Source organism: Oreochromis aureus, linkage group 13, assembly GCF_013358895.1.
Source record: "Oreochromis aureus strain Israel breed Guangdong linkage group 13, ZZ_aureus, whole genome shotgun sequence".
Lineage (NCBI taxonomy): Eukaryota > Metazoa > Chordata > Actinopteri > Cichliformes > Cichlidae > Oreochromis > Oreochromis aureus.
In genome coordinates this window covers 20773368-20800781 of record NC_052954.1, presented here as the reverse complement: position 1 = coordinate 20800781, position 27414 = coordinate 20773368, and the positions used below count along the sequence as shown (strand labels likewise).

Here is a 27414-nt window from a genome sequence, read left to right as displayed (position 1 = left end):
AAAGCTCCCAGAGAGTGAGAATGAATGTATTGATCTACATTCATAGACTGTGGAGAAAGGAGCTCGGGGAAGGGGGAGGGAGGGAGGGTGGGGCTGAAAGAGAATGAACATAAAAATGTTTTTTTCTTTTTTTTAAAAAAAGAGTGTAAGTAAAAAAAAAAAAAAAAAGACAGATTAGGGCACAATATCCTGCAGCGCATGCTCAAGTGTTCACACCCACAAGCCTACGTAAAGTCACTGGAAGTTGTTAAAAATAGCTTTATGTAAAATGCCCGGGAAGGGATTTGTTTTATCTAGAAAACTCTATATTATTTGTCACAGAGACAAGTTAGTTAAAATCAAAATGTTATTTGATTTTAAAGTATCATATTAAAAAAAGTCTACACACATTTCTAACCCACTAAAATTTAGTGGAACTTGTATCACTTTAAAACAAGACAGACAGACAAAAGATAGCACTATGACTATGATGATTTTATCATTATACCATTATAATCAATTCTTAGTTCCACTGCTGCAATCACGTCATGATTACATGTTATATCACGTCATTACTAACTCTACGTGTCAAATTATTGTGAATTTGTTAAGCCAATAAATATATTTTTAAATTGATTTTTATGGCTTTTTTATCAGCCAAATAAAGTGCTACTTTATTGAGTAGAGTATTAAAGCTGAATTATGTTAGTCATGAATTACAATCACTGGCTATTTCCCCAGCTATATAATGTCCTGTGATAATCAGGCTTTCAGCACAGCCACTGTATCTTATATCATATTTCTCACAATCACTCAGCTGATAATCATAACTAAACACCGTTTACTGCCACTAGCACACTGCTTTTCTTATGTGCTATAAACCACTCAACCACAACATTTAAGGCTCTGACAGGGAAGGTAAATAGCAGTGGTCATCCTGTTAAGATGAAACCTTGGGTCCAGGCATTCATACAGATGTCACAATAACACATACCACCCACCTAAACATAATTCAGCTTTAACTCCTTTAAAAGCTTAAACAGCAGATCCTTTTTTTCTGCCTCATCTCTGCAACCATTAAGTGACTGAACAACATAAATATCTGTGAAGTGATAAACTGACACTTTAAGCAAAGGCACCTCATCACCACCTCTGCTGACATAATGGCTGTCACTCACGTTAAAGGTGACACTGGGCTCTTCATTGAGGTTGACCTTCGTGATAATTCTCCCTGTTTCTGCTTCCACATCAAAAATACTCCCACTGTATGGCGATCTGTTCAGATCCACTCTGTAGCGAACCAAACTGGCCGGAGTACCCTGGAGGAAGGAGAAAGAAGCGCACGAACAATATCAATGCAATAACAATCCACTTATCTGGATCCCACATTTCACATATTCAAATGAAAAGAAAAATGATGAAGACAGGGTACTTCAAAGTAATCTGATACAAAATGCAGTCAGGCCATAAAGGACTAGTGAAAGTACTTGCTTAGCAACACGACTCATAAATGTTCTATTTTGTTATTTATTATGCAACAGAACTGCAGTGGCTTATGTTTAAAAAAAATGCTCCTGTCTCTATAATAGTTCTTGTCAATTTTAAGAAGTGAGAGCTTTTCATCATAATTTGGTTCTCATCAGATACTCCTAAATAAAATCATTGTTATTCATTGGTTCAAATCTAGTAATCTAATTGGAAATAATATTAACAAAAATTCATAAATTCATCTTTTTAGTCTCCAAGGTAACACATGCATTCATTAATACCAGCCTGGACTTCAATATGAACCTCTGATTAACATTAACCATGGTTGCTGATTACTAATCATCTCTATAGCTTATCTTATTCTAGTTCCCTCCCTGTGGACCTAAAATTGAGTCTGATTTTTAATAATCTTCTTGAAGCTTTCCTTCTTTGGCTGAACAGCTTTTGCTCCTCAGGGACTGGGTAAAACCTGGAACTAGAGAGAGGTAAAGCTTGTAGTAGCAGTGTATCTCTTGGGAGGCTTACTAACAAAAATGTGTCTCTTAGAGGTTACAAAACCATCTGAGTGAATTCACTAAGGGGATAAAAAAAAAATCCAATCTCTAAAAGCTCTTCAGATTGTTTTCTGACATTTAATTGAAAAGATGTCAGACCAGGACCACCAATTACGGAAAAAAAATATCCCCCACTGGCTTCAGTAGTAAGACCTCTGCAGTGATGGCAGCAGCTTTGCTCTGGTATTTCCAACATCTGGTTTTTGTGCCCATAATTTCTCATTTGAAGTGTCTAATTTAATATCAAGAGCATATTGCTATAAATAAACAGAAATAAAAAAAATAAGATCATTATGTAGTAAATAAATAAATAAAATAATAAAAATAAAAACCCAGACAGCAAAACTATTCACTGGAAAAGAGTGCTTTTCATACTCCATGAGTAGATACCAGAAATTAAAGCAATTGGTGTTCCACATAACTCAGGAGAGATGTACAAAAATATGTAAACTGTTGAGTGTTGTTACAGGAATATTTTTCCTTGTCTGCCTTGTCCACAGAAACGTTCAGCTGTACAACCACTTGGTCTTGTATGACATTCTACACATGGGATATGAATTTTTTATAGACACCGCCTGAGTGAACTCACTGTCGTTAACATTGCAAACAGGCGCCCAAAATGTCATGCATGACAAGCAATGCTCAAATGCAGTAAGAGAGGGGGAAAAAAACAAAAATCACTGTTGAACAAGTGAAGAAAATGTAATTAAAAATAAGATGTGTGTGGGTGTTTATTTCTAATTCTCTTCAACATAAAAATAGCAAATTCATTAAAACTGATCAATCTCAGAAGCCCTGAGAGGCACTGAACAATGCTTCAGAGACAGGCAACACAAAAGCAAGCCTTGATCTGAGAGTGTAATAAAGTCAACACGTCAATACGACTTATTTTGTTAGTTTTGGGAAATTACAAATGACTCATTTGACTTGTAAGTGACTAGAAGGTTACTGAGGAAATGGGAATCGCTAAAAGAAGAAAAACTTCCTCTGTCGTGATCAACCCAATCACAGAAGAAAGAAAAAACAACAGACTCAAAAATAACAGACTCTTTAAATCTTCCCCTGAAGAATAAAAGGTTTATACTGGAACATTTGTCTCCATGGTGATCTCCTCTCTCATTCAGGGTGATATTAACATTGACGTTATGGGGTTGAGTGGCGTGCAGAAAATGCATTTATTTTTTAAAACCCATTAGTATCACTTCTCCTGAGGTGCAGGTGGACAGGTATTATGCTAGCTTTACAAAAAAGTACAAAATGTCCTCTACAAAAATAATAAAAAAAGAAAAACTCATTCAGGAGAAATGCATTAAAACCTTCACAAAACGCACTCATTGCTTACATGTATCAGATTAACAGGACAATTCTGTTTCTTTATTATGCTGGCAGGCTTTTGCTAGCCTGCTTAACAGAGAGGGACATTTGTTGACATGTTTAGAAATCACTAGACTAATCACTAGACTCTTTCCACCTAACAGGTGTGTCCATGACAGAAACTGAGTTAGTCAGCCCTTGTTAGTAAATCCAACACTTCTCTCCGTTAACATATTTTCCCATGTCACTCCATGCCTTCGTGGGAAGATATGGATGATTTCCGAATTGTGTTTTAGTGCTGGTAGATCTTTGTCCGTTAGAATAGTGATCATGAAAGAAAAAACAAGACCTCACTTTACAAATGATGATACACAGGGTTTGGGTTTTACGAGTTCACTATCACCTAACAGATGGACAGGTGTACCTCCTGAGAGACAGAAACCCAGGATGTGGGAGTGTTTTCTCTGGGAGGAAAGGTAAGATGTGCACTAGCGACTGTGACATTCTTGAGATGCTCAACCACCTACAGCTGGCACTGACAAGAATCAGTTATCTCTGTGTTTACATGCTGCAGAGAGAATGCAAAATTCTTCAGACCTGGTGAGATCCGACCAGCGGCTGTGCTATTAATAAGAAGCATCAAGTTTGCTTTCTGAAAAACATCCAGAGCTGGACACGACTAGCACATGGCGAGGAGGTCGCTGGGAAATTCAAATTTCTATTTTTGACTCTGAAAGTTTTTAAAGATAAATCAATAATCAAATCTGATCACTGAAGTAATTTGATAATGTTGCTTTAAATATAAAAATCACACATAAAAGCCAAGAGGAATAAACCAGTGCAGTCGAGAACACTGCTGGGTCACCAAGTCCAATAAAATATGAAGATTTTCTCAGCTAAATAATACTAAGACAAGAATCCATAAAAACTGTACTATCTACACATTTCCAGTCTCCTCCGGTTGTCACAATTTCTTTTCTGCATGGAGCAATGTTCCTTGGATTTCAGACTATATTAAGACAGCTCCCAACAGATCCTGCTCAGATAGTGAGGCAAAGGAGTTTGAGGAAATCTGACACTGAGGCGAGTGAATGACTCATACAAATGGAGATGCACACCTTGCAGTTAGAGTTGGTTTGGAATAAACTTTCACACAACACTGCAACTCTAATAAGAGCACTGAGGTCCTGAAAACATCTTTTAAATGCATCATGTGAAATGACATTCTGACAGAAACATGCAGGTCTGAAATCATCAGTCAGAGGCCCCCTCCCACCCCCCTTTCATCTCTTTCTCCACTGTTGCATATCTTAATCATAACATGTGCACAGCATTTTTCAAACAGTACTCACTGGTGGGTCTTGGTCCTCAGCATAAACTGTGGTAATGACTGTTCCTTTCTCTGCATTAGGTGCCACCATGCCTTTATACAGGTCTTGGCGAAAGATGGGGGAGAAGTCATTCATGTCCTGAAATGAAACACAGATCAGTTAATATATTAGTGCCATTGTTTACCTAAACATTGCAGTTCATATGTTAAAGCAAATCAGGTATCAGTAAAAAAAGCTTTTTTTTACTTCATTTATTAGTAGAGTAAAGCAGAAGGGAGTAGAAAGGGTCAAATGAATTCAGCAATATTCTATCACCACTATGTTTTCTAATGCTGTTTGCATGGTGAATTAATAATATGGTAGATTTTGCAGTGGCTGCTCTACTTGACTTCAGTTAACACTTCAGTAATTCAGAATGCCCCCTGGCAGAGCAAGTAAGTCCCCCAAAGAAACTCTAGTTTGTAGCCTTGTTAACATATGCATTTGGTGTTTTTTTCCTACGCTAGAAGACATATCATTAGCAAACAAACAGCCAAGTCCATGGCGCTTTTGCTTTTCCCTTAGAAGTGCTGAAACACAGATCAACTCAGTCAGGATTTCATACATAAGAAAACTAAAGAGTAAGTCTTTTCAACTTGCTTACTTACTAGAGCCGGCAATACAGAGGAGAGGCTCATCTAACATTAGCAAAGTATTATTATGTATTTGATAACAGAGTAATATCTGCTCGCTGCAGACCTCTCAGCTCAGTCACTTAATGCCTTCATTTAAGAACAGTAATGCCCAACAGTGCCCAACAGTCTGCATAACGCTATTCCTAATAGTGAACAGAATGCATCCACGTGCAACATAGAAGCATGTGAAAATAGCACAGCAGCTGTCTGAAAATTAAATGTTTCATTCGTAATTAAACTAATACAATGGAAAGGTTTTTCTTGTTTTTCTCTGTGCCAGAATGTTTGATCTGAAGCGAAAATCTCATCCAAGTGTGTTCACTTCACAGATAAACAAACACAGTTTATGCTATACTCAGTCATTTCATTAGGAACACACATTCAACTACTTTAAACTTCATAAAAACCAGCCAGTCACATGGCAGCAGCTGCATTTAGACATATATACATGTTCAAGATGACCTGTTTAAGTCCAAAATGAGCATCAGAAGTGGGAAGATTATGGCATAGTTGGTTCTATCAGACAACACTGACTGCCCCAAACTCAAAACTATCTCTAGGGTTTATAGAGAAGGTTCAAAAGAGAGGAAAATATCAAGTGAGCAGCAGTTCTTTGGGTGAAAAGGTTTTGTTGATGTGAAAGCTCAGAGCAAAATGGCCAGACTACAGGCTCAAACTCAAATAACCACTTGTTATAACTAAGGTATGCAGAAAAGCATCTCTGATGCATTGTGGGCTTTTAAAGCTGGAGTGGTACCTGATCTGGGCTTTTATAGTTTAAGAAGAGGAGACCAAGGCTTCAATTCACACACACTCACTGAAATTGGACAATTGAAGATTGGAAAAAAAACAATGCTGCTTTGTTTTGATTTGGATGATCGGGTCAGAATTTTCCCTGGATAACACAAGGATGGATTTGTCTTGCCTTGTGGCAACAATTCAGGATACTTGTGGCGATGGGAATATGTTCTCAACACCACATCCTACCCGAGTATTGTTCCTGACTACGTCCATTCCTGTATGACCTCACTGTACCTATCTAGTGATGGCTGCTTCCAGCAGAACAACAGACCATGAAACAAAGCTAAAATCATCTCAAACTGGTTTCTTTAACATGACAATTAGTTCACTCTAGACAAATGACTTCCTCAGTCACCAGATTTCAAAGCAAGAGCACACCATTGAGATGCGATGATGCGATCCATCATCATGTCTCAAAGGCACATGAACAGGAGATTCACATTATAGATGTGCAGCCTGTGAAATGTCATCATGTCATTCTGGACTAAAAATCCCTGAGGAATGTTTTCAAAACTTTTTTCAAAACTCGTGAAGAATTAAAGCAGTCTGGAAGGCAAAAGAAAGTCCAGCCTCTAACTAATTAATGAAATAGCCAGTACCTTTATTAGATAACATTACAGGACCTGCTAACAGTGGATGGGTACAAAACATTTACTGTCACTAACAAATGATGACAATAATAGATGATGGTAAAAATTTAGTTTAGTAATAATAATAATATTTAATCAGATCATTATGTAAATGTGTATGTGTATGCTTGAGCTTTCAGGCTAGTATCTGTGTTCCAACATTTACAAATAAAAAAAAAGAAAAATATTTTATCAGCATTCAGTTATTAATTGCTCCGTAGAACATGTGAGAGTGCCCTCATAACAGCACAGCTTTAATCACCTTCTCCTAGTTAACAATGCACAGCAAAGCTCTACCATGTTTGAGTCTGCAAAGAAAGAAAATCATGTCAACTATGCAAACCTTGCTTTGCTGTGTGAAAATGAAAAACTCAGTAAGCCATTCACATATCTCTTAGGAATAGCTTAGCTCTATTATAACTACTGGAGCCTGATCTTTCTTGCTCCTGAATTTTCTCTTTACTTTCCACTGTTTTGGCTGAGCCATGGGCAACAGTATGTGTTCTATAAGCTCAGTGGTGGAGGGCAGTCTCCCTTTGATCTATACACAGGTTTAGTGTTTCCTAGCAGAAAATCTATGATCCAGCCCTTGCTTTGAACAACAAAGTCTGATCCTTGTGCTGCAAGTGTTCACAAGGAAGCTGTATCTGCACATATGTATGTGCTACATGTACGTGTAGAGTACATACGACACTTTTGCCACACACACGCATACAAACACGTGCATTTATGAAGTTAAGAACAAAAGGAAAAACTTTGGGAGACTTAAAACAGCAGCACAAGCAAAGCAGTCGATCCATCACAGCAAGGTATATGATAAAGGAGGCAATAACAAAACAATACAAGGGAAAAATCAAACATAGATGACTTCAAATAACTCTCCGGAGGTGTTACATGGGGAAGGAAGTAAAATCAGTGGAATCAACTCTATCTCCATCCCTAGTTCCCTGGAAGCCTGTATGAATCCATTAGACTCATTCTAACTCATATCCGCCATTTGAAATAGCAGTCACTGCTTTGATATCAGTAGCTGTGCAATGTTTATCCTGTCAAACACCATTCCTGGGTGACAGCAAAAAGAATGCAACAAAGCTTTTCCTTATCGGAGGACAAACTCACTCTACAGGTTGGCAGACCATGTGGTGAGCCTGCTGGAATAAGCTTAGGCACTTGCTCTCATTCTGTGGAATATCAAAAGCTTAATTCTACAGACTTAGAGACAGTCACTGTGGGTGGACCGAATTCATACACAGAGATAAATGTGAACACATTTTGAAGAATTACTCAGAGTTAAAACACACGACCATTAACACACGCATACACACATGAACAGTATCACAATACAAGGCGTCTAATCCTTTCGTTGGGATTCAGCTGTTAATCTCTTGAAAGGCTGGGAAGGGAACACAAGCTCCTGAAAAACCCGACATAATTGCTGTCACAAAGCTAATGAGTCATTCAAGTCAGGGATAGCACTGTGTGCCAGACAGAAACACATATCCATCAATTCTTTTTTTTTTTTCCCCTCCGGTGATGCTGAGAGGACGAGCAGGTCAGGAGGCCAAAATGTGGTTTACAAAGGGAATACAGTCAGCTTTTGCAATAAATGGCATTAAATTGAATTTAACATCACAAAGCAGTGCAGGTACAATACTGTAATGTGTCTCTATTCTCCACTCCCCTTTTGAATTGTGGCTTATGCAAGCTATTACTACTGTAAAACTATGCTAATGATTCACCACATATTCACTGCCAGTGCTGCACATCCGGAGGGACAGTGAGGGTAGATGAAAGTAGAATAACACATCGGAGGGTTTGGTAGACAAGTTATCTGGAGGCTCCTACCGTGATGCGGACTGTGACGGTAGCTTGCCCAGGAGGCATGACCCCTCCTTGGTCGACAGCTTCTACCTGGAATGTGTAAGAAGCCCCCATGTTCATAGCTGCCAGGGACTCGAAGTCCAGGGTCTGCAGTACAGCTAACACCCCTGTTACAGGGTTCAGGGAAAACAGCTGCCTGGCTGATTCAGTCTTGATCCGATAAGTGACATTGGAGAAGAGATCTAAGTCTACCGCCTAGGAGAAGGAGGAGGAAAGGAAAGCATTAACACTGGAGAAAGTAAGGTGATGAAAGAGGAGAGAGGACGAGCCTAACATTATAATTTCAAAATCAGAACCTTTCATATAAGCTGGTAAGTATAGGCCATAGACAACGAATAGTGATGCCCCTTTTTTTAATTTAGCATTTTTACAGTGCAGGGGCTACTTGCATCAGTTATTAATCAGACACTGATTAAATTAAATCACTATGGAGAACTCATTGCATTAAATCACAAACTGCAAATTAGAGCGATGGCTGCTTCAATAGGAGATATATTAGATGCAGCTTAATGCAGGACACGTTTTTATGGGGATTCATCAACCACTTACACAGTATTTCACTCATAAGCATAAAGAACACTTAAGAGTTATTACATTTGTTAAGTAAGAGTAAACACAAAGTGCAGCTGAGGCTAGAGGAAATCTTTGAGTATTAAGACCATGAATGTTTGTGACCTTGAGGTTGATGTAACAGAGTCAAACTTGTCCAAGATTTTTAGCAGATGCACCTATTGGAATGAATTAAATTGTGTAGGAAGGTGGGACGAGTTTGAAAGTGAATCAGAAGTCATCTCCTTGTGCGGTAAGGTTAGGTACACCTAGCTCCCGTGCTTCCTGTTTTTCATGAAAACAACAAAATGTCAACGCCTGAGAGGAAGAGAAGAGTTGATATAAGGACACATTTTGCATTTGATGTTAAGGAAAAACACAACAACCACAACGCAAAAAACCTTTACTCTTTATATTTATTATTTCTACCATAACCTTATGATATTTAGTCAACTAAAACTAATAAAAATTAGATGCCATATATTATGACTAAAACTAAATCAAAATTTGCCATGAAATGAACTCTTGTTACCCTCATAGCATTCGTAACACCCACAGAGCTGACAGAATTGAGAGTGCCAAGTGTGGTCTGCACTTAAACATTTTGTCTGTAATCCATCAGGCCATACAACCATGTTCATCTGCACGAAAACACTAACACACACACTAAAGTAAGTTTAACTGTGGAAATACTCTGAGTAACAACATTTAACATTATTGCTAAAGGGCCAATGTCATGAAAATCTGAAAAACAAAAATTCCTTTATGAGCACTTTCAAAGTCGATAGGTTGCATCCTTTGGGGAAGACAGACATATGGACTGAGCAACCCACATACATAGCTATCTGATACAATATAGTTTATCTTAGTCACTTTTTCTTTCTTTCTTTCTGTGTGAGATTAAAAAAACTAAGACAGACTATGTTCTGTTCTATCTCACCTGTGCTATTTAGGTATTTTGCCAACCACCCTGGTGAGCTCAGAGTTAACGTGTCGTCTAGGAGATTAATGGTGTCACAGTGCCACTGTCACACACACCCTTCGACCTCAGCCCCCACCTGCCCTTCTTCTCCCCCTCCCCCTCAAGCTTTATCCCCGTCTGGGAGATGTCACTCACAATATGCCAGCAATTACTCGCCCCTCTGCTCGCGTTTGCTCCTCATGCACCGGGTTTTTCGACACTACACTTCGGCGCAAACAAATGCACTCCTGCTTGACAGGGTTGAAGCGATGCCAAAGACAGATGCCACCAATTAAAAAGAAAATAAAACGTTTTTCTCAATTTCTTTCACAACAAACAACAAAACATTCTATTAACATTGGTTGTGAAAGATCGAAAAAACAATTCTCTTCAGAAGCCGGTTTGACGATTTGAGGAAATAGGTTTTCAGTTTTATTCTAAAAAAGCACAGAGAGCTGTCACTGCACTGCATAAAAGATTATATATGTTGCCGTCTGCATAATTGCCTCTGTCTGGAAGCATTTGACATTTTAAACTGCTAAATTGCGAGCTCTTGAAGTTAAAAGATTCCAAAAGCCTTTTTAACACAAACACCTGTACCATACAACATGAGATAGGAGACATTTGGTTCTTACACTTAGCTGCAGGACTACAGTTCCCACAGGGCTGTTCTCAGGCACATTCACCACATAGGTCTGCTGGGAGAACACCGGGCTGTTGTCATCGATATCCGTGACCTGGACTGAAACAGTGAAAGAGGTCCGTCGCGGGTCTACCGCCCCATCCGAGGCTTCAACCACCAAGTCATACTGACTTCTTGACTCCCGATCAAGTGGCACTCGTGTGTAGATGCTTCCATTAGCGCTTATTGTAAACAAGTCGGGATGATTCACGATCCGGTAGCGCACCTGGCCATTAGCTCCTGCATCTGGATCTGTGGCCTGGGAAAAAAATAAAATGATCAGAGGGCTCAGTTATGGGAAGATTAATGATTATCTTTGTTTATTCAGTGCAGAAATGCAGAGAATCATAATATCTAGGCGGCTCGCCCACATAAATTATATGCTTGAATTAAGTCTTTTCTTTGACCTCAGCATGGGTTATTTGATCTCTGACACTTGCAGCCTTTGTTCTTGCTGATTTCAAACAATTAACATTAAACGCTGCAAAACCCAAAGCGAGTTACCACATTTTAATGATGGAAGCAGTTAATATTATGCTAAATGAGCCATCAATGAAACGCGATCAATACACTTCTTTTCATTCCTGAAGCTGCTTTAGAAAAACCTGTGGGAAACAACGAGAAACCATTTACATATATCAATACTGCAAGAGAGAAATATTCATCAAATACATCATGTGAAGAGCTGATTATATAACTGAGATGCAGAGGTTTTCCCTTTTTAAAAAAAAATATTATTACAATAATTATCAGAGAACTAAGGACCCGAGGGAAAGCTACTGTGGTGCCATTATGATCATGCAGGGTTCAAATAAATACCACCGAGCCAATCATGGGTCATTACATATGCCTGTGTCTATAAAAGCAGCGGCTATATTAAAAAAAAAAAACAAAACAAAAACAACTAAGCAAAGTATCTAAAATATTTACAGTCTGTGGAAATGAAGGGAGGAAACAGCTTTTTTCAGGGAACTGCAGAGCTACATATGTACGTTTAAAGTTACAGATGACAAAACATTAGATTAAATTAGACCTTCTAAAATGTAGCATTTGGGATATTAATGACTATGTATCTGTTTTCAAGACCCACTCCAACCTCAGCATTACATTATATGATCGAGATGATGAGTTTTCTTCACCATGAAGCAGTTTCTGTTGGGACACATTTGGACAGCATTTCTTAGTAATCTAACTTGCGAGTTTTAAATTGTGAGCTCGTGGGCAGGCTCTATATAGTGACTCTGAGAGCAATAGAAGATCCTGCAGGTACAGGTGGCTTCAGCACAAAAACAGCTTGAGCAGGTGGGTTTTAAAGAACAGGCCCACGCAGACCTCTAATATAGTACAAGGGAAATGAGTCTACTTTGTGCTCTGCTGGTGTGGGTCTAGTAGATTTATTTTTTTTTGTTTCTGTTCTGGATGATTAATGTTAAAACCTAAAATTCATTCTGAATTGCCCCCTTCTATTGCAGGGATTTCTATTCCCTGTGTACAGTATTTTTAAAAATAAATTCAAGCACTGATGTCTTCATCTCAACAAAATCTAAAGGGGTGTTTTGAGGAGAGTAAAGAGCTGCATAGCATCGCTTTCAGATGTCTCGAACAATCAGACTCACTTTATCAAGGAATCTGTGTGGTAAAAAATAAACTATGTTCAACAGCTTGTCCAATTAGCAACAATTTCTCATGATGCCTCCATGATGTGTGCGACACAAGCGCTAATCTATCTGTCCTCCAGTCATTTGCGTGCTCAGATTACGACTCCCCGCTAAGAGCAAATAGAATGGGCTTATATGGTTAGGATTTGTAAGTAACAGAACAAACGGCTCTATTAGCACAACCGGCAAAGCTGTCAGTTGTGATAACCTGGTAAATCATCTGCAGTCTATATGAGTGCATACAAAATAAGAACAGGTGGGAACCAGCTCCAATTACTATAACGATAATCCGAAATGCTTTAAGGCTAGCAATAAGCTACTTAATAGCATTATGCATTTCCACTGCAGTCATCTCCACTGTTGGCAATTGCCTAAAGCTTTGTGGCTGGCTGGATTGTAACTTTCTTCCTACAGGTGAATTCAAAGTAGTACAGGAAAACCGAACCAATTTTATTGGTGGAAATCAGATTTGAATGTGAAATACTTCAGTTGAAACAAATAAGCCTTATGCCAGCAGTCAGCATCCCACCCTTCCCTCCTCTGTCACTTAGCACATTATGTGACAGTAAGCTGTGGGTTACTGATTTGATAGGAGAGCATTTGTTCCGCAAGACAGTTATAGACATGCACACAGTACAAGGCTCCTACAAAATCTCCACATCACAAGATGTTTTCTAGGCTTTCTGAAAGAAAGCTGCAAGTTACTAGACATTGGTTGGTGTGTCAGGATAGATGATGAAACACAGAGAAATGTTTAAGCGATGTATGTTAAGTGACAATGCCCTGGATGGTAAGATTTTTTTTTTCCTCCTTTTCCATTTTCTTTGCCAAGATGTCATGTGCCGCCCCAGTGTATGAACTCAATGCAGGTATCTGAACTCCCAGATGCTCAATTCTTTTTCATCTAAGATAAACTCTATTATTAAACACCAAGCCGTCTATTATTTTTGTTCGATTTCTTTTGACCTCACACAGGTAAACAATGTTCTCCTGTATATTTCTATCTAATGTATTCATGCTTGCTACTGTACATGACTGATGATTCCAAGTGGCTAAAAAAGTTAATGTCAAATGTGATGAAGGGCATTTTATGTATCTATTATTGCACCTCTTGTCAACTGGAATGCAAATGGCACATGTAATTTTGATGAAATGTGGTGATTTATATTTTAAGCTAAAAGCCCACAGTTATCATTATATACGCCTTTGCACTTTTCCTGCAATAACAAATACTACTTTAGACACGACTCCTAATGTAATACAAAAAAAAGAAGAAAATTAACAATTGCGCTATCTGCGTTACAGACAGAGTTTATTTAGGCCCCTCATCCTGAAGGGCATGTTCGCTTCACATAATGTTCAGTGAGCAAGATCTACAAAAATGCAAATATATGCTCCTTGCACAAAAAATAAGTAGAATGTCACTCCTCCGTGATGGGATTAAACCAAGGAGATAAACGAGAAAAAGCAAAGGGATTTCCTACACACAGGAAGCATTTGGGACATAGAAATAATACTTTAGGACTAAAATTTTAGGCAATATTTAGACAACTATTTTAGGACTAAATTATAAATATCAGGAAGCTTTAATCCTTCTGCAAGCTAAATGCAGACATTTCTCAATCAGAGAACTATCAGATGTCAATCCAGAAATGTATTCATGTAGTTTGCCATTAATAAACTGGAGCAGCGCTATATCATCTGTTCTATATCATCTAGGAGTACAAGCCTGCAGAATTTAAAAGTGGTATTGGATTTCGAAGAATGTTGAAAAATGATTTAAGAATTGCACTTTAGCATACATTTGTTTAAAAATTTCACCTAAATTCCAACTCTATGTTTTTATTTTTGGACTGCTATAGCAATAAGATTTTTTATTTATTTATTTATTTTTTATGCAGGACCTTGATGCTGCCCCTCAATTTGTCCACTATATGAACCATTTTAGCTCACTTCCTCTTTTCTTTTATTCAGGCTTCTTGTGATTGGTTGCCAGTTGTAAAAAAAATAGATTTAAAGACTTTGTAATATAAGATACTACACTATTATGAGTAAGTACGTATAAAAGAACAACAGGTCTCCTTTAATGATGAATCTTACTGCCTTTCAGGATTTTGCCAGATGGAGTGTAGCATGAAAAATATGACCAAATATAGCCAAAATGACTAAAATTAAAAACATCACATTATATAAGAATGACTATTCTTTTTTTCCTGCAATTTCTGCAGCTTTAACAGTGTTGCACTCAACAAAATGCCCCCATACGCTCTCGATCAGTTACTATGGGCTAAGCTGTGGTGTCTCTGTGTGCATGCGCATGGAGAGCAGGATTTTGTAGCGCTAAGTACTTTAATGTACTTTTCTTTTCAGTCACAAAGGCGCAGCCTCAACTCAAACTGGCATGCAGCCAGCTGAGGAAGAGTCAGTGTGGTGGACTAAGCTTTAATCTAGCTGCTGGCTGCATTTGTGAAGAAATACTTGGGAGTAAGACTGAAGGGAGCTCTACTGCATGCAGACACCAAACTTCCTTCATATGTCCTTTTGTCACATTTCACACGTCATAAACTCCAAGCATTTAGCAGCAGCCCATTTCCACACGCCCTAAAAATGTGACGGGTTGCTTAATATGAAATGGGAATATCCTGAAAAATGACAAATGTCACTGATGTGGCTATGCCCATTTACCTTTGGAGGCAAGATTCTTTTTTTTGTATGAGCAATTACAAAAAACTGATATAACAAATTGTATGTACGTGGAGATTTTCTAAAGTGGTTGCTGGGTAAATCTGTAAACCTTTTTCTATCCATATGAGGCCATTGTTTAGAAACTGTTTAGAAATTGTCCATCTAATTGAAATTTATACTTTAGTCAGAAAAACAAAAACAAAACATGTAGAAGGCAGTGACTGAGAAAACCCCAGAATCTTTCATCTGCCAAGCGGACGTGTTAACCAGTGTCTTGTATCAGTGTTCTTTTAAAATATGAGGACATGCAACAATGAACAGAACACATCAGATTTACAAGGCAAGAACGGAGGGACATTAGACTTACCCTTACTCGTCCTACAAACAAGTTGGCCTCTTCTTCTCGCACAGAAAAATTTGAAGGTATGGTGAGGTCAAACTTCGGGTCATTATCATTGACATCGGTAACAACTATGTTCACAGTAGTTGTGGTTGTCTAAAGGAAAAACAGTCAAACAGAGAGCACAATAAAACTAATGTTATTCACTTCACAGTGAGTGTTCCCTTTTCATAAACAAAGAGGACAAGCACAACTAAAAAGGCATCAAATGTGATATAATGTAATTTGAGTAAATACACTTTGACCAGAATAAGGGTGACTGTTAAAAGCTATGCCATGCTCAAGTAGACACTTTTAAAAGGATTAGGATTATAATCAGACAACTTTTTTGGAGACCTGACAATTAAAAATAATAATTATAGTTGGAAATACTTTCAAAATGCATTTTATTGTCGATAAATAAAACCATTCAGCATTTATGAGTGGAACCATGAGCTCTCATTTAGATAAAAATTAAATACTTTGTACAATTCTAACAAGCTTATAATTATTCATGGATGTGTTTGGAATCAGCCACCTTTATTCTTTAGCATAGCCTGAAATCCCTTAACCAAGCTGTCTTGTTACTTTAAAAAAAACAAAACAAAAACAGTATCAGTAAAGAAAATAAAAAACAGTAAAAACAGTATCCAGGAATAGTTCTCCAAGCTTTTTAAAGGACATTCAAAGCTCTTCTTTAAATGTTGGTTAACTTTTGTTCATTTTCTGTCAAGATTGTAAGGCTCTGGGGAGGCAAATCCATGACTGATAATGTTCCATTGTGTGGTTTTCTGTCCAGGTATGCTGTTACTGCACTGCCAGCATAATTTATATTCTTGTGCTGAAAAAAATAAAGCCATTTCCACATGGTTTTAAAGATGACTGTAGATCCACTGTTGTACCTCTCTCCTAACCTCCTCTATAAATACTGATTTTACCCCCAAATTTCAAATTTGGATGAATTACTCAGTAGGAACTCTTATCATTGATTTTCAGTCCAGCTCTTATATAATTTGGCATACCTCAGCCTTTTCTTCTTTATTCCCCTTCCTGAAGAATGGCTTCTTGCCACCCAGACAATTTGTGATTAGGGTTTGGCAAACAGTAGATGGCAAACATCTCTAATTCTGTGTCAGGTCTTTGCTGGAATTTTTTTGCTAGACATGTTTTATATGGTGCTGTGTTTTTTATTTTTAGGCCTGACACATTTTTCCTCCACTTTCCTCCAGTTTCTTTAAATTTTTGAAGGACACTATGCCTGTTATGCTAAGTTTTCAGATTACAGCTCTTTGGTAAACATCTTGTTGATGAGAAAATACTATTTTTACTATTTTAAATTTATTATTCACAGATTCAATTAAAAACAATGGGAACAAAGAGCCTAAAGACACCATTTAAAATTCTTTGCCAAATTCTCAGTTTTATGCTTGAAAGAGTCATAGGTCAGTGGGAAGCTGCCAAAAAAACAAAAAGAAAAAGAAAAACATTCCTCTGAAAATGACCAGGTAAGAAAAAGTTTGAATGACCTTTAGAAAGCCTGGAAAATTATTTTACCACTTTTTAAAAAATTACAAGAAAGCCTGGTCCTTGGAAGCCAAATATCAAGAAATGAGAGGTGGTTCAAGACTTTTGCACAGTACTGTATGCTTCAGAAGCAGCTAAAATAAAATCACTTTCAACCAAATCCAGCAAAAGCACTAATACACTCAGAAAATGATTCCTAGTGTAGGGGAAATGTTAAAAGCCAACCATAAAAATGATTCTGCATAAAAAGCACAATCATTTGGAACAACTACTGTAAATGCTAAAGTGTTTCAAAATGTCAACTTTTGGTCCAACTATTATAATGCTTTGTAGCTGTGTCAAAGAAACTCACATGCACCAAGTAAATGTGTTGGAATTTAAAAAAAATTCTATTTATAAATGCCTTTAAACACTTTGGGTGCATACTGTATGTGCATACTGATAACGGGATTCTCAGTAATATTCAATAACGTAAAGGCAGTCATACATGCCAGCTTTCCATACTGTAAGTGATGAGGGACCATAATTAAACTCAGTACACTATTGTGTGCAAATGCACATAAGCAACTTGTCTGTATACAATCCATAGAGAACTTCTTCATTCCTTCTTGGGAAAGATGCACTGTTAGTAGTTATTAAGAGAAAATTGTACAAGGTTGGAGGCTAAAAGCATGAAACTAGATCCATCACATCTTTCTTCCTCACTCATTTACAAGGCCAGTGTGGGCCACTGTGCTGCTGTTAACCTTCAAACAATGACACAGCACACACACCTTTAGCACTTCTATAAATCAACATAGAAAATTGGCTGGATATGCACAATCTATAAACTCTCAGTGCCCTGGGAGGAGCATGTATGCAAATAATGGTGTAAATGGTCTCCTTTGGGGGGAAGAAGGATAGGAAGGCTGTGGGAGGAGTTGGGCCTTGCAAGAAAAAAAAAAAGAGAAAAACTTCCTGGGAGACAGCTGTTTGGAGCTGCCCCGGCAGATGAGACATTCAGCGGCACATTTCACAAAGAAAATGACCTACTTAATGTCACCTTCATCTCACCGTCCTTTGGGAAAACCTCCACCATTGTTGTTTCTTTGTACTACCTTCTGAGACATACATAATCGGCCTTTTCATGGAATTTCACACTGCAACTTATCACGAAAACCTGCCTCTGTTGCTATATCACTACTGTAAGTAGGAAGTTAAAGGAGGCAGTGGAGTCAGTGTTGTGATAGGCTGTATGTAGTTTTCATTTCGCGGAAGACCTGAAGCCAATTAGTGTCTTCATCCTGGCGTGGGTGTCCTTATCAAAGCCAAAAACCCCTACCACTATGGACACGAGTATGATTAATGAGCAGCTATTATAGATGGAGCCCTGTGATGCCTTGTGTTATGTCCTCACAGTCTAAAAGATCCAGAGGTGGGTGATGTTCCTTTTTTTGTTTTTCTAAATGACCATCCAAGCCAAAAGCCATGTTGCAGGGACTGATATGATAAGCTTGTTAGGAGTCATGTACTCTTTCCTATGCAGTCACAAACAGTTTTTTTTTACTTCCCAGCATACCATTTTTTGGGACACAAGTCTGTCTGGCAGTGTTTGATCTAAGCCTGTCCAGTGGAGATCACAACTTTTAAATTTACCACAAAGATGGGCACAATTTTTTTCATCCACGAGTACAAGAAAGAGTTAATACCGTGAAGGAAAATGCGTGCGTGCATGTGTGTGTCCAGATTTGACTGCACTCAAAGGGAAGTAGCACCGGGGGGAAGTTGGCTTGCTTAGCTCCTTGTGGCAGGTTTCCATGGATACCAAAGTTCTGGACTAATTACACATCCAAATCCCTGGTGTCCCCATCCTTTTCTCTATCGCTCTCCATCTCTTTTCTGTCCCCCTCCTCCTGTGCTTATTTTGATCCTTTCCTGTATCCAGCTGTCTAGGCAGCACTCTCTTCCACTGAATGACTTCCTCACCTCTATTCTCCTACAAACCTTTACCCCGTCTTCCTCATTCAACTTTCTTCCTGTTGTGACAACATTTCTTACAAGTTGTGACATTTAGACCACACGAGTCAGCCAATAATTTACTGTGTTTTCCCTCACACACATAAACACCCACAATTTATAGGTAAGGGTGTTGGCTTTTACAAACTGTCCATCAGTAGGTAGGACAAAGAGCATCAGCTTGTGGTTACCTCATTATGAGAGGTGAAACCTCATCTTACATGCTCTTTATTTATTTGCTCTTTCCTCTCTGACCCCACCACTGTCCATCTGCCCCTCCCTCTCTAACTGCTGCACTATGTTCTCTTTGCACTGCTCTCACAATTACTGGAACACACTAAAAATTCTTCGTCATGTATAACTCCACAACACCAACGAATTATATTTCCCAGCAGATAAAAATGAGCTGTAGATCTCAGTGTTCATAAGTGTGCAGGTGAGAGGGGGTGGAAATCAACATCACCCTATTGACAGCTCATCAGCTAATGTTCACTGACTATCAGACACAGCATCTTAAAAAGGAAACCACATTTCACCTCTACAGCTGCAAAGAAGAAAAAAAAGTGCCAAGTGGGCTGAAGTGTAATTAAATTAAGACAGTTTATGTGATTATCTGCTCTTCGTGGAAGACACAGAAGGCAGCATTCAATTTTTGTCATAATGCCTGAAGTTTTTCCAGCCAAAATTACAAAAAACAGCTCTGTGAATATAAAGACTCAACTACTTGTGATACCTCTAAATGGAAGACACTTTTTAAAGATGCACTCAGTGCTGAGAAAACTATACAATGGTGAGATCACTGATGTTATCCGAGCTATGGTTTGGACATGTGGAAATTAGGAGGTTTACTATATGGGGGTGGTTATAATTAAAACTTTGCATAACGGAACATGTAGCAATTTCAAGCTTTTGGATGCATTTTAGGAGCTCAAAGTTTGGCTATGTCAGTTTCACAGTTGTATGGCAGTACTCATCTAAAATATCCATCTGTCCAAGAATTTTTTTGTGTGCTTTTCTGTCATTCTATATTAACAGACTCAGTATTACATAAGTCATGATGTTTTTATTACCACACAACCCACGTATTTAACACAAATACAGTAACTGTAAAATACATGCAGAGCCATCTAAAAGGTAAAAGTAGCTGTAGGTAAAATTGATTTGATCCATTTGCACTACAAAGAGCTATGCTTGAAATGGCATTGCGTAAGCTGCATATTAGTAACAGGCAATAACGATATGCTGGTTCAGGTAGTTCTGTCTTAGCATTTGGTATTTGGCATTTGTCAGTTAAAAACTATCATTTTTTTCCAGGTGAATTATTTCAGGTTTTTTAAAACACTTTTTGGCCAAACATGTACTGCCTGGCCAACAAAGTCTTACTTATTTGCTTCCATTTAACCAAGCAAAAAGGTAAAAGCCACTGGATAATTACTCCAGCGACTAAGAGTGATTAATTACTACAGTGGCTGGCAACAGGTTATTTACTGTAACCCCAGTTATGCACTGAATAGCTTCTCATTTTTTAAACAACTGATCTGTGTTCTCTGATCACGGAAAAGATGTTACTCTATTTCATGAGGGTCAAACTGTCGGTCTGCATCAAGGAAAGGAAATAACTGAACATTGCTGATATTGCTAAAAGGATTATAATGAACCATCATCATTCAAGGAAGAAATGTGTTTGGGGAAAAAAGTAGAACTCACAGATATATATAACAGCATTTCCACACACAATATGATGAGAACTCAACAGATTCAGACTGAACAGCTGTGTAGCCTTAAGAGAAGCACTTATCAAAAAGGGTAATCAGGGGAAAAAAAGAACTCAATTTTCTAGGGAGCATAAAGATTGGACTCTGTAGCAATGGAAAAAGTCAGGTGGTCTGATGAGTCTAGATTTATCCTGTTTTAGAGTGATGGGTGCATCAGGATAGGATGACAGGTGGATAAAGTATTGCACCCATCATGCTTAGTGCCTACTATACAAGCCTGTGGGACGGTGTTCTGATCTGGGGTTGCTTCAGTTGGTCAGGTTTAGGTTTAACAACATTACGTGCCCAGAAAATGAGGTCAGCTGACTACATGAACATCCCACCATGAGCAGGTTTTTCCATCAATGGATTTTTTCTTGATGATGTCAGGAATCATCAGGCTCAAACTGTAAATGAGTGGCTATCTTCGCACATGGATTGGCTATCACAGAGTCCAGAACTTAATCCCACTGAGAATCTTTGTTATATGCTAGAGAAGACTTTACTCAGCAACTCTCCCAGCATCAATACAAACAAATTGTCACAACAAAGTTCTGGACAGAACTATATGTTGTGACACAGCATATGCGTACACAAACAATGCCACTGGAAATTTGTGCTGTAAGTCAAGCTAAAGGCTGACCAACAAAATATTAGTGAGAGTGTTTTTTTGGCCAGTGACACTCACTCTAATTTGAATGAAGGGGAATGAGTAATAGACAGACCTGGAATCGATCTCAGATGAACACAAGTGGGAAAAATAACCACACAGACAACTGCTACCAGAGAAGTTATTAATGAAACTCACTGTAAAAAATAAGTGAAAAGCTCAAGTCGAGGAGCCAAATTCAAACATTTCTAACTTCACTGCACGGGCTAAAATGACAGTCCGTCACAAAAATCACAGCATGATACTCTCAGAGCTCAAAAACACAAGTAGATTTTACCAGAATAAGTAGCATTTGGAGTCATGAAGCCAAATGCACAAATTAATAAGCTTGTTTGAGAATATTTTGCTTGTGATTAATGTTTTCAAAAGGTCTGAAGATCATCGACGGTGAGGAATCAGGCCATCAGTTTAGATGGAAAAGGTTGCCCCTTACCCCTCCAGGGTGGCCATCTGAGGCTGTGACAATCAGACGGTACTGGTCAGTTGTCTCTCTGTCCAGAGGCTTGTCCAGAAGTAGAAGGCCAATCCTGTGGAGAGGGGTCAGAGAAAAGACTTGTATTACTCTTATAAAGGAGGACACTTTGATTTTAATTATTCCTTTACTTTCTTTTTGTGTCAGATCATTAATTTAGGGAAATATGTTGGATATATCACTTAACAACATGATGTATGTCTACATTTCATTATTTGCATTCATTTCTGAAAAATTAGGAAAAAGAAAATGTGGGCAATGATCAAAAAGAATGAGTCTGGGATGAAGAGCAGGTGTGAGCTTAAATGCTCCCACTCTGTCTTTCTCTCTGTAGCCAGTCTCTTGCTCCCAAAGCACACGGACAGGCAAAGATTCATGTTTCCCTTCTAATGACTGCAGCAGACACCGAGACCCTCCTGCTCGTTCACATGGTATAATTTGGCACTCTGGCATTCCAAACACAAAGTGTGGATGCATTCCCATGCAGAGCACTGAATTATCTTTGTTTGCACACAGGCACACAAGACATGTGAGTAAGTGCAGCCATACAAAAACACACAGCATGCACAAAACAATTTCAGTGCCACACTGAGGAGAGGCTCTGCCAGAACTGCAAAAAGGAAGGAAAGAGGAATGCATCTGAACGCACTGCTAGATTAATGCCCGTTGCAATTCCCTGCTGTCCCCATGCTCCTTCACATTTCTAATTTAAAGCTCCTGTGGCCAAGCAGTCCAAGCAGAACCTGGCCGCTACTTTTCTACTGCCTCTGCAGCCCATAACTGTGTAACTATAGACCCTCATTTTACAATCTGACAGGCAAAGTACTGACACCTCCATCAACACTGTCTATTTTTCTAAGTACTTGCCCCAAGGTTATAGTGAACACACTGCTTTGAATCCACTACACCTGATGATCGGTGGTTCAAAAGGCCAAACACAGTTTTCTAAAACCACCATAAAAATGCAGAACAGCTTCCTTCGCTGGCTGCTGTGCTCATGTTTATTTATACATAAGCTGGAGAGGAGATAATAACATTCTATTCTGAATGAAAGCACAAGAAACCATGATGTGTGACAGTGATGATATACATTGATAACTGTCATAATTATAGTGATCATGATGATGATCTTGATGGTTATTAAGACAAAGATTAAAATGATTAATTCTGCTAGCCTGGGGAGTTTTTTCCCCTCACAGCAGCTAAAGTATTCAACTACACTTGAGCGGCTGGGTCTGAGGGGTTCACTGATCATGTGCGATAGAGCCCTGCCTCCTCTCCCCAGCCAACACAAATGAAACGATGCTGTCAGATCTATGGGACAGTGTTAACAGCATCATCTAGAGTGTTAGCGCTGCACTTTAGCAGCTATCTAAATAATAACACTAACATCTTTCATTCTGCTCTTATCATGACTCTTTATGGTAAACTGTACTTGATGTATAGTGTCTATCTGGCTAGGCAAGGAGCAGAAAGGCATAGAAGAGATTATCATCTAAGCCAAGATGAAGTTCATTCTTGCCACAAGGAGAAAGTTAAGCTACAGCTGCTGCATTGTTATGTTTGTTGTTTGCACAGTGCTGTGCAAAAGTCTTGAGCCACCCCTCATTTAATAATAATACATTTTATTTGAAAGCACCTTTCAAAACACTCAAGGTCACTGTACACAGTAGAGTACAGTGAGTACAGAGTACAGTTTCTTTACATTTTGCTTCAAGAAGCCAGACTCAAGTGGGCTTAGTTCTCTTTCAACCTATTTTCAGTCCAGTTCTTGTACCTGACCATTTTCAGAGAAATGTTTTCACCTAACACTGACCTTTGAATCATTCAAGCGTTAAAAAAGGCATCAAGTCGAAGGAAGATGGAGCTGTGTTGTGTCTACACAGACAGCTGAGCAAAGAACAAATTTTAAATTGTATCTTTAGGCACCTTGTTAGAAGCACACTGTCACAAAAAACACAATAACGGTTCTCATGTCTTTAGTTGAATCTATAAAAATATCAACGACAACACAGTTTGACAGGCATAAAAAAGTATTTTTACACCACAACTCATATCTCAGCATGGTGTCCTTAAACAGTTTGAGGAAACTGGACGAAAGAGGACAAAAGAAGTGGCAGACCTGCAAGACTATGTACAGTAAACTGAAAGTCATGTCTCTGACGCAGGCATGACACAGACCTGAGAGGTGGATTTTGTACATCAGTTGAAGCGAGCTAATTGGAAAAGTGGCTGTCAGGAAGCTATTATTAAGCAAGGGTGACAGGAGAAAAGACTGAGGAATGCCAAATTTAACAAGTACTGGACTTCAGTAGCAAAGGGTCTTATTAAGCGATGAATCCAAATTTGAATTTTTTGGTTTATATGTACAGAGGTTGTCAGGAAAGCTGTACAACAGTGAGTGCTTGCAGCTATTTGTAAAACATGGCGGAGGCTCCGTTATGGTTTAGGGCTACATTTCAGGTAGTGATGTTAGGGATCTTGCTAAAATCGATAGAATGATAAACACAGAAAATACCTTGTACCTAACGCAAACCCTGGAACACCCCAGAGCCCGGACCTCAATGTTATTGAAGCAGCGCAGGATCATTTTGATTGAATTTTTGCCTAAGTTGAGCTGAGGACAGTTCAGGCTTTGTTGAGGAGTAAAGATCGGTCATGCCAATATTAACTGAACAAGCTAGTTAGGGTTTGATAAAACTGTATGTTTTTTTAATAAATGACTGCTACCATTCCCAATTTTTCCGACAAACTATGATGAATGAGAGGTAGCTCAAAGCTTGCACAATGTTGTATTTACAACTGAGTCTGATTTCACTGGACAGTAAAAAAAAAAGAAAAAAAAAAGTAATTTCACTTGAACCCCTTTTAATTTTGGTTTCAATCTCACTTTGAAGCAACACACTGAGCTGCCAACTAGAACACACTGCAAGTATCAAAGCTGGCATGGCCTCCAGGTTAGGTTTTTATGACTCTGAGAAACTACAAAAACAGAACTGACTTCAAAGACGATGCTGTAATCAAACAAAAGTAGGCAGGGTCAGAGTACTCAAAGTAGCATCAAGATCTGCAGACTGAAAACCCACATTAAAATTTATATAACGAATATTGTTGTAGCTGATTAAATACTGATATTTGAGTTTTTATGCATTTTATTTGACAGCGATATACTGGCCCAAATGTAAGAGGATCTCAAACACTGATGCTTAAAGGATTTATGATCAAAACAATATGCACTGAGTCAGAAATTTTACATTTGAAATCAACTCGTTTGTTCTTTTTAGTGGAAAATATAGACATAACAGTAAGTGAATATGAAGCATTTCCACCTCCTTTAGGGGTCTCTGCCCCATTTATAAGAAAGTTCTTACTGGAGGGCTCATTATTCATACAAGCTGGAGTGAGCCAGCCTCGTATGTAGCCTGTTATCTGAACATGCAGCAATGCAAAAATCTCTTCACTGAATCAAATCTGAGTTCTGAGGGTTGAAAAATGAGAGTGTGCAATACGCTCTGTACTGTAAATTGCACACTCGTCAGTTGTACTAATCATTTTTTTGATTCATCATGTGCTATATCAGCACTTGCTTGCATTTATTATACTGATAGCCTGGTGAAAGCCTGTGATGTGACTGTAACATTTTTGACACAAAGAATGAGCTACATGGAGATGTGTCTATTTATTTTAGCATGATTTCTGTCATATCTGGTTTAGGAGATTACAGTGCCAGTGGCAAAAATAGCGATTCCCTGCTATTTTGATTGTGTCACCATGTTTTTGCTTACCGTGACTAAACCACACAGCAAACGACTCTCTATAAAAACATACAATTTTAACACCGTGGAGCAAATTAAGAGTGAAGAAAAGGTGGCAATACAGTACTGCAACACAGCTTGTCCTTACCTAGCTGGGAGGTTGAAAACGCAGACAAAATAAGCTTTAATCAATTAGTGAGACACATGTCTGGCAAGGCCCTGCATTTTCAGTCTCCCCATGTCTCGTCACTCCATATTTCTTGCTCATTTATAGATGAGAAAAGCACTCAGCGCCCACAATATTTTATGCTTTTTGCTTGCTCCGTAGAAGTAGGTGAGTGAGTTTTTTGTATGCTAATGTTGAGATCTCTCCAAAATATGTTTGCTGTTTTATGATAATTTATTAGAAAACTGATTCTTGTGGACTGCGGCCTGATGGCTGAGCCATTGCCACCACACCAGCTCGCTGCTCCTTCAGTCAGATGAGCTAAAAACCTTTTCTAATTATTTTAGCCGACCTTGCTCTGCAAATTATGGAAGAAATAGGCTGGCAACACTGTGAAGCTAGTCAGAGATCTAATGAATAGCAGTGTTTTCCAATTCAAAATCTTCTAAACTAAAGATTGCATTCAACAATGTTCCTCAGTGCAAATGCAAAACCAACCAAGGTCTAAAGTATATAGCAGAGACTCTGGTTGAGAAAGTCACCACACAGAGCCTCAACTGGTAGCTTGATTAAATGGTACAAATATGAGCCAAACTGTGCCAACATGTGAAGGTTAGTGCTTCAGGCTGTTCTATTAACACTTAATTTGTTTGCAGTTTTCTTCTGTATGGAATAGCCTTCGCATCTTAAAATAACAAAACTCCAACAAACTCTTTGAAAAAAGTTCTCTCTCTATGAGAACATTTGAAGTATAATTAAAACTAATGAATACCAAGTGAGCTTCTATTTTCCTCCATCACAAGTGCACATCTGTCACTTCACTTTATCTTCCCATCCAAGTCATTTGCTGTGTCCATTGTTATTGTGAAAGCAGTCTTCAACGGTTGTCATACTATTTACAGTATGTATAGCCTTTGCACTTACAAAGCAATCAAAGCCTTCCATTAAGTTGCCATTTTGCTTGCAGATCACTGAGTAAATATATCCTCTAATATCAGCCTTATTGCTAAAAATCAAAAAGTCAGACACAATCCCATCTAGACTTACGTTTCAGTGAGGTTAAAGACCTTCTGGGAATCCCCGCTCACAATGCGGTATCTGATCGGATCGTTCTCTCTGTCTATGGCCTAGAGGAAGAAAAAAGACAACAGGAGTCTGAAGGCCATATGCTGAAGGGTGCAAAACAGGACAGCTGAGCTAAAAGGATGCTGCACTGGAGTGAGAACAAGCATAGTGCAGGATGTGAAATGTCAGTAAAAAAAAAATCTGTTGTCTAAAGTACAACATATACTGGCACTGCAAAAGTCACACCGAATGCCTTATGTGAATTTGTGACTCACCTGCAGATTGAGCAGAATAGCTCCTATCCTCATAGCTTCACTGACTTCTAGGCTGTATGTCAGGAGAGGAAAGCGTGGTGGACTCTGATTGTTGGGTGGCAAAACCTCGATGTAGACTGTCGTGATGGAGCTCCTGGCAGAAATACAGACACCATATTCAGCAGTAGTTTGAC

General features: G+C 38.5%; 1 protein-coding gene across 2 annotated transcripts in view; it reads right to left on the bottom strand.

The window, feature by feature from the left end:
- LOC116333576 (protocadherin-15-like) overlaps positions 1-27414 on the bottom strand; it is a 211234-nt gene that overhangs the window by 51857 nt on the left and 131963 nt on the right. For both annotated transcript variants that reach the window (XM_039622170.1, XM_039622169.1), the window contains exons 15-22: positions 27242-27374; positions 26949-27028; positions 21942-22035; positions 15554-15682; positions 10797-11102; positions 8616-8846; positions 4688-4804; positions 1158-1298 (exon numbers count right to left, since the gene is read on the bottom strand). In XM_039622170.1, the coding sequence (XP_039478104.1) occupies positions 1158-1298; positions 4688-4804; positions 8616-8846; positions 10797-11102; positions 15554-15682; positions 21942-22035; positions 26949-27028; positions 27242-27374 (1231 nt within the window). The remainder of the gene's footprint in view (positions 1-1157; positions 1299-4687; positions 4805-8615; positions 8847-10796; positions 11103-15553; positions 15683-21941; positions 22036-26948; positions 27029-27241; positions 27375-27414) is intronic.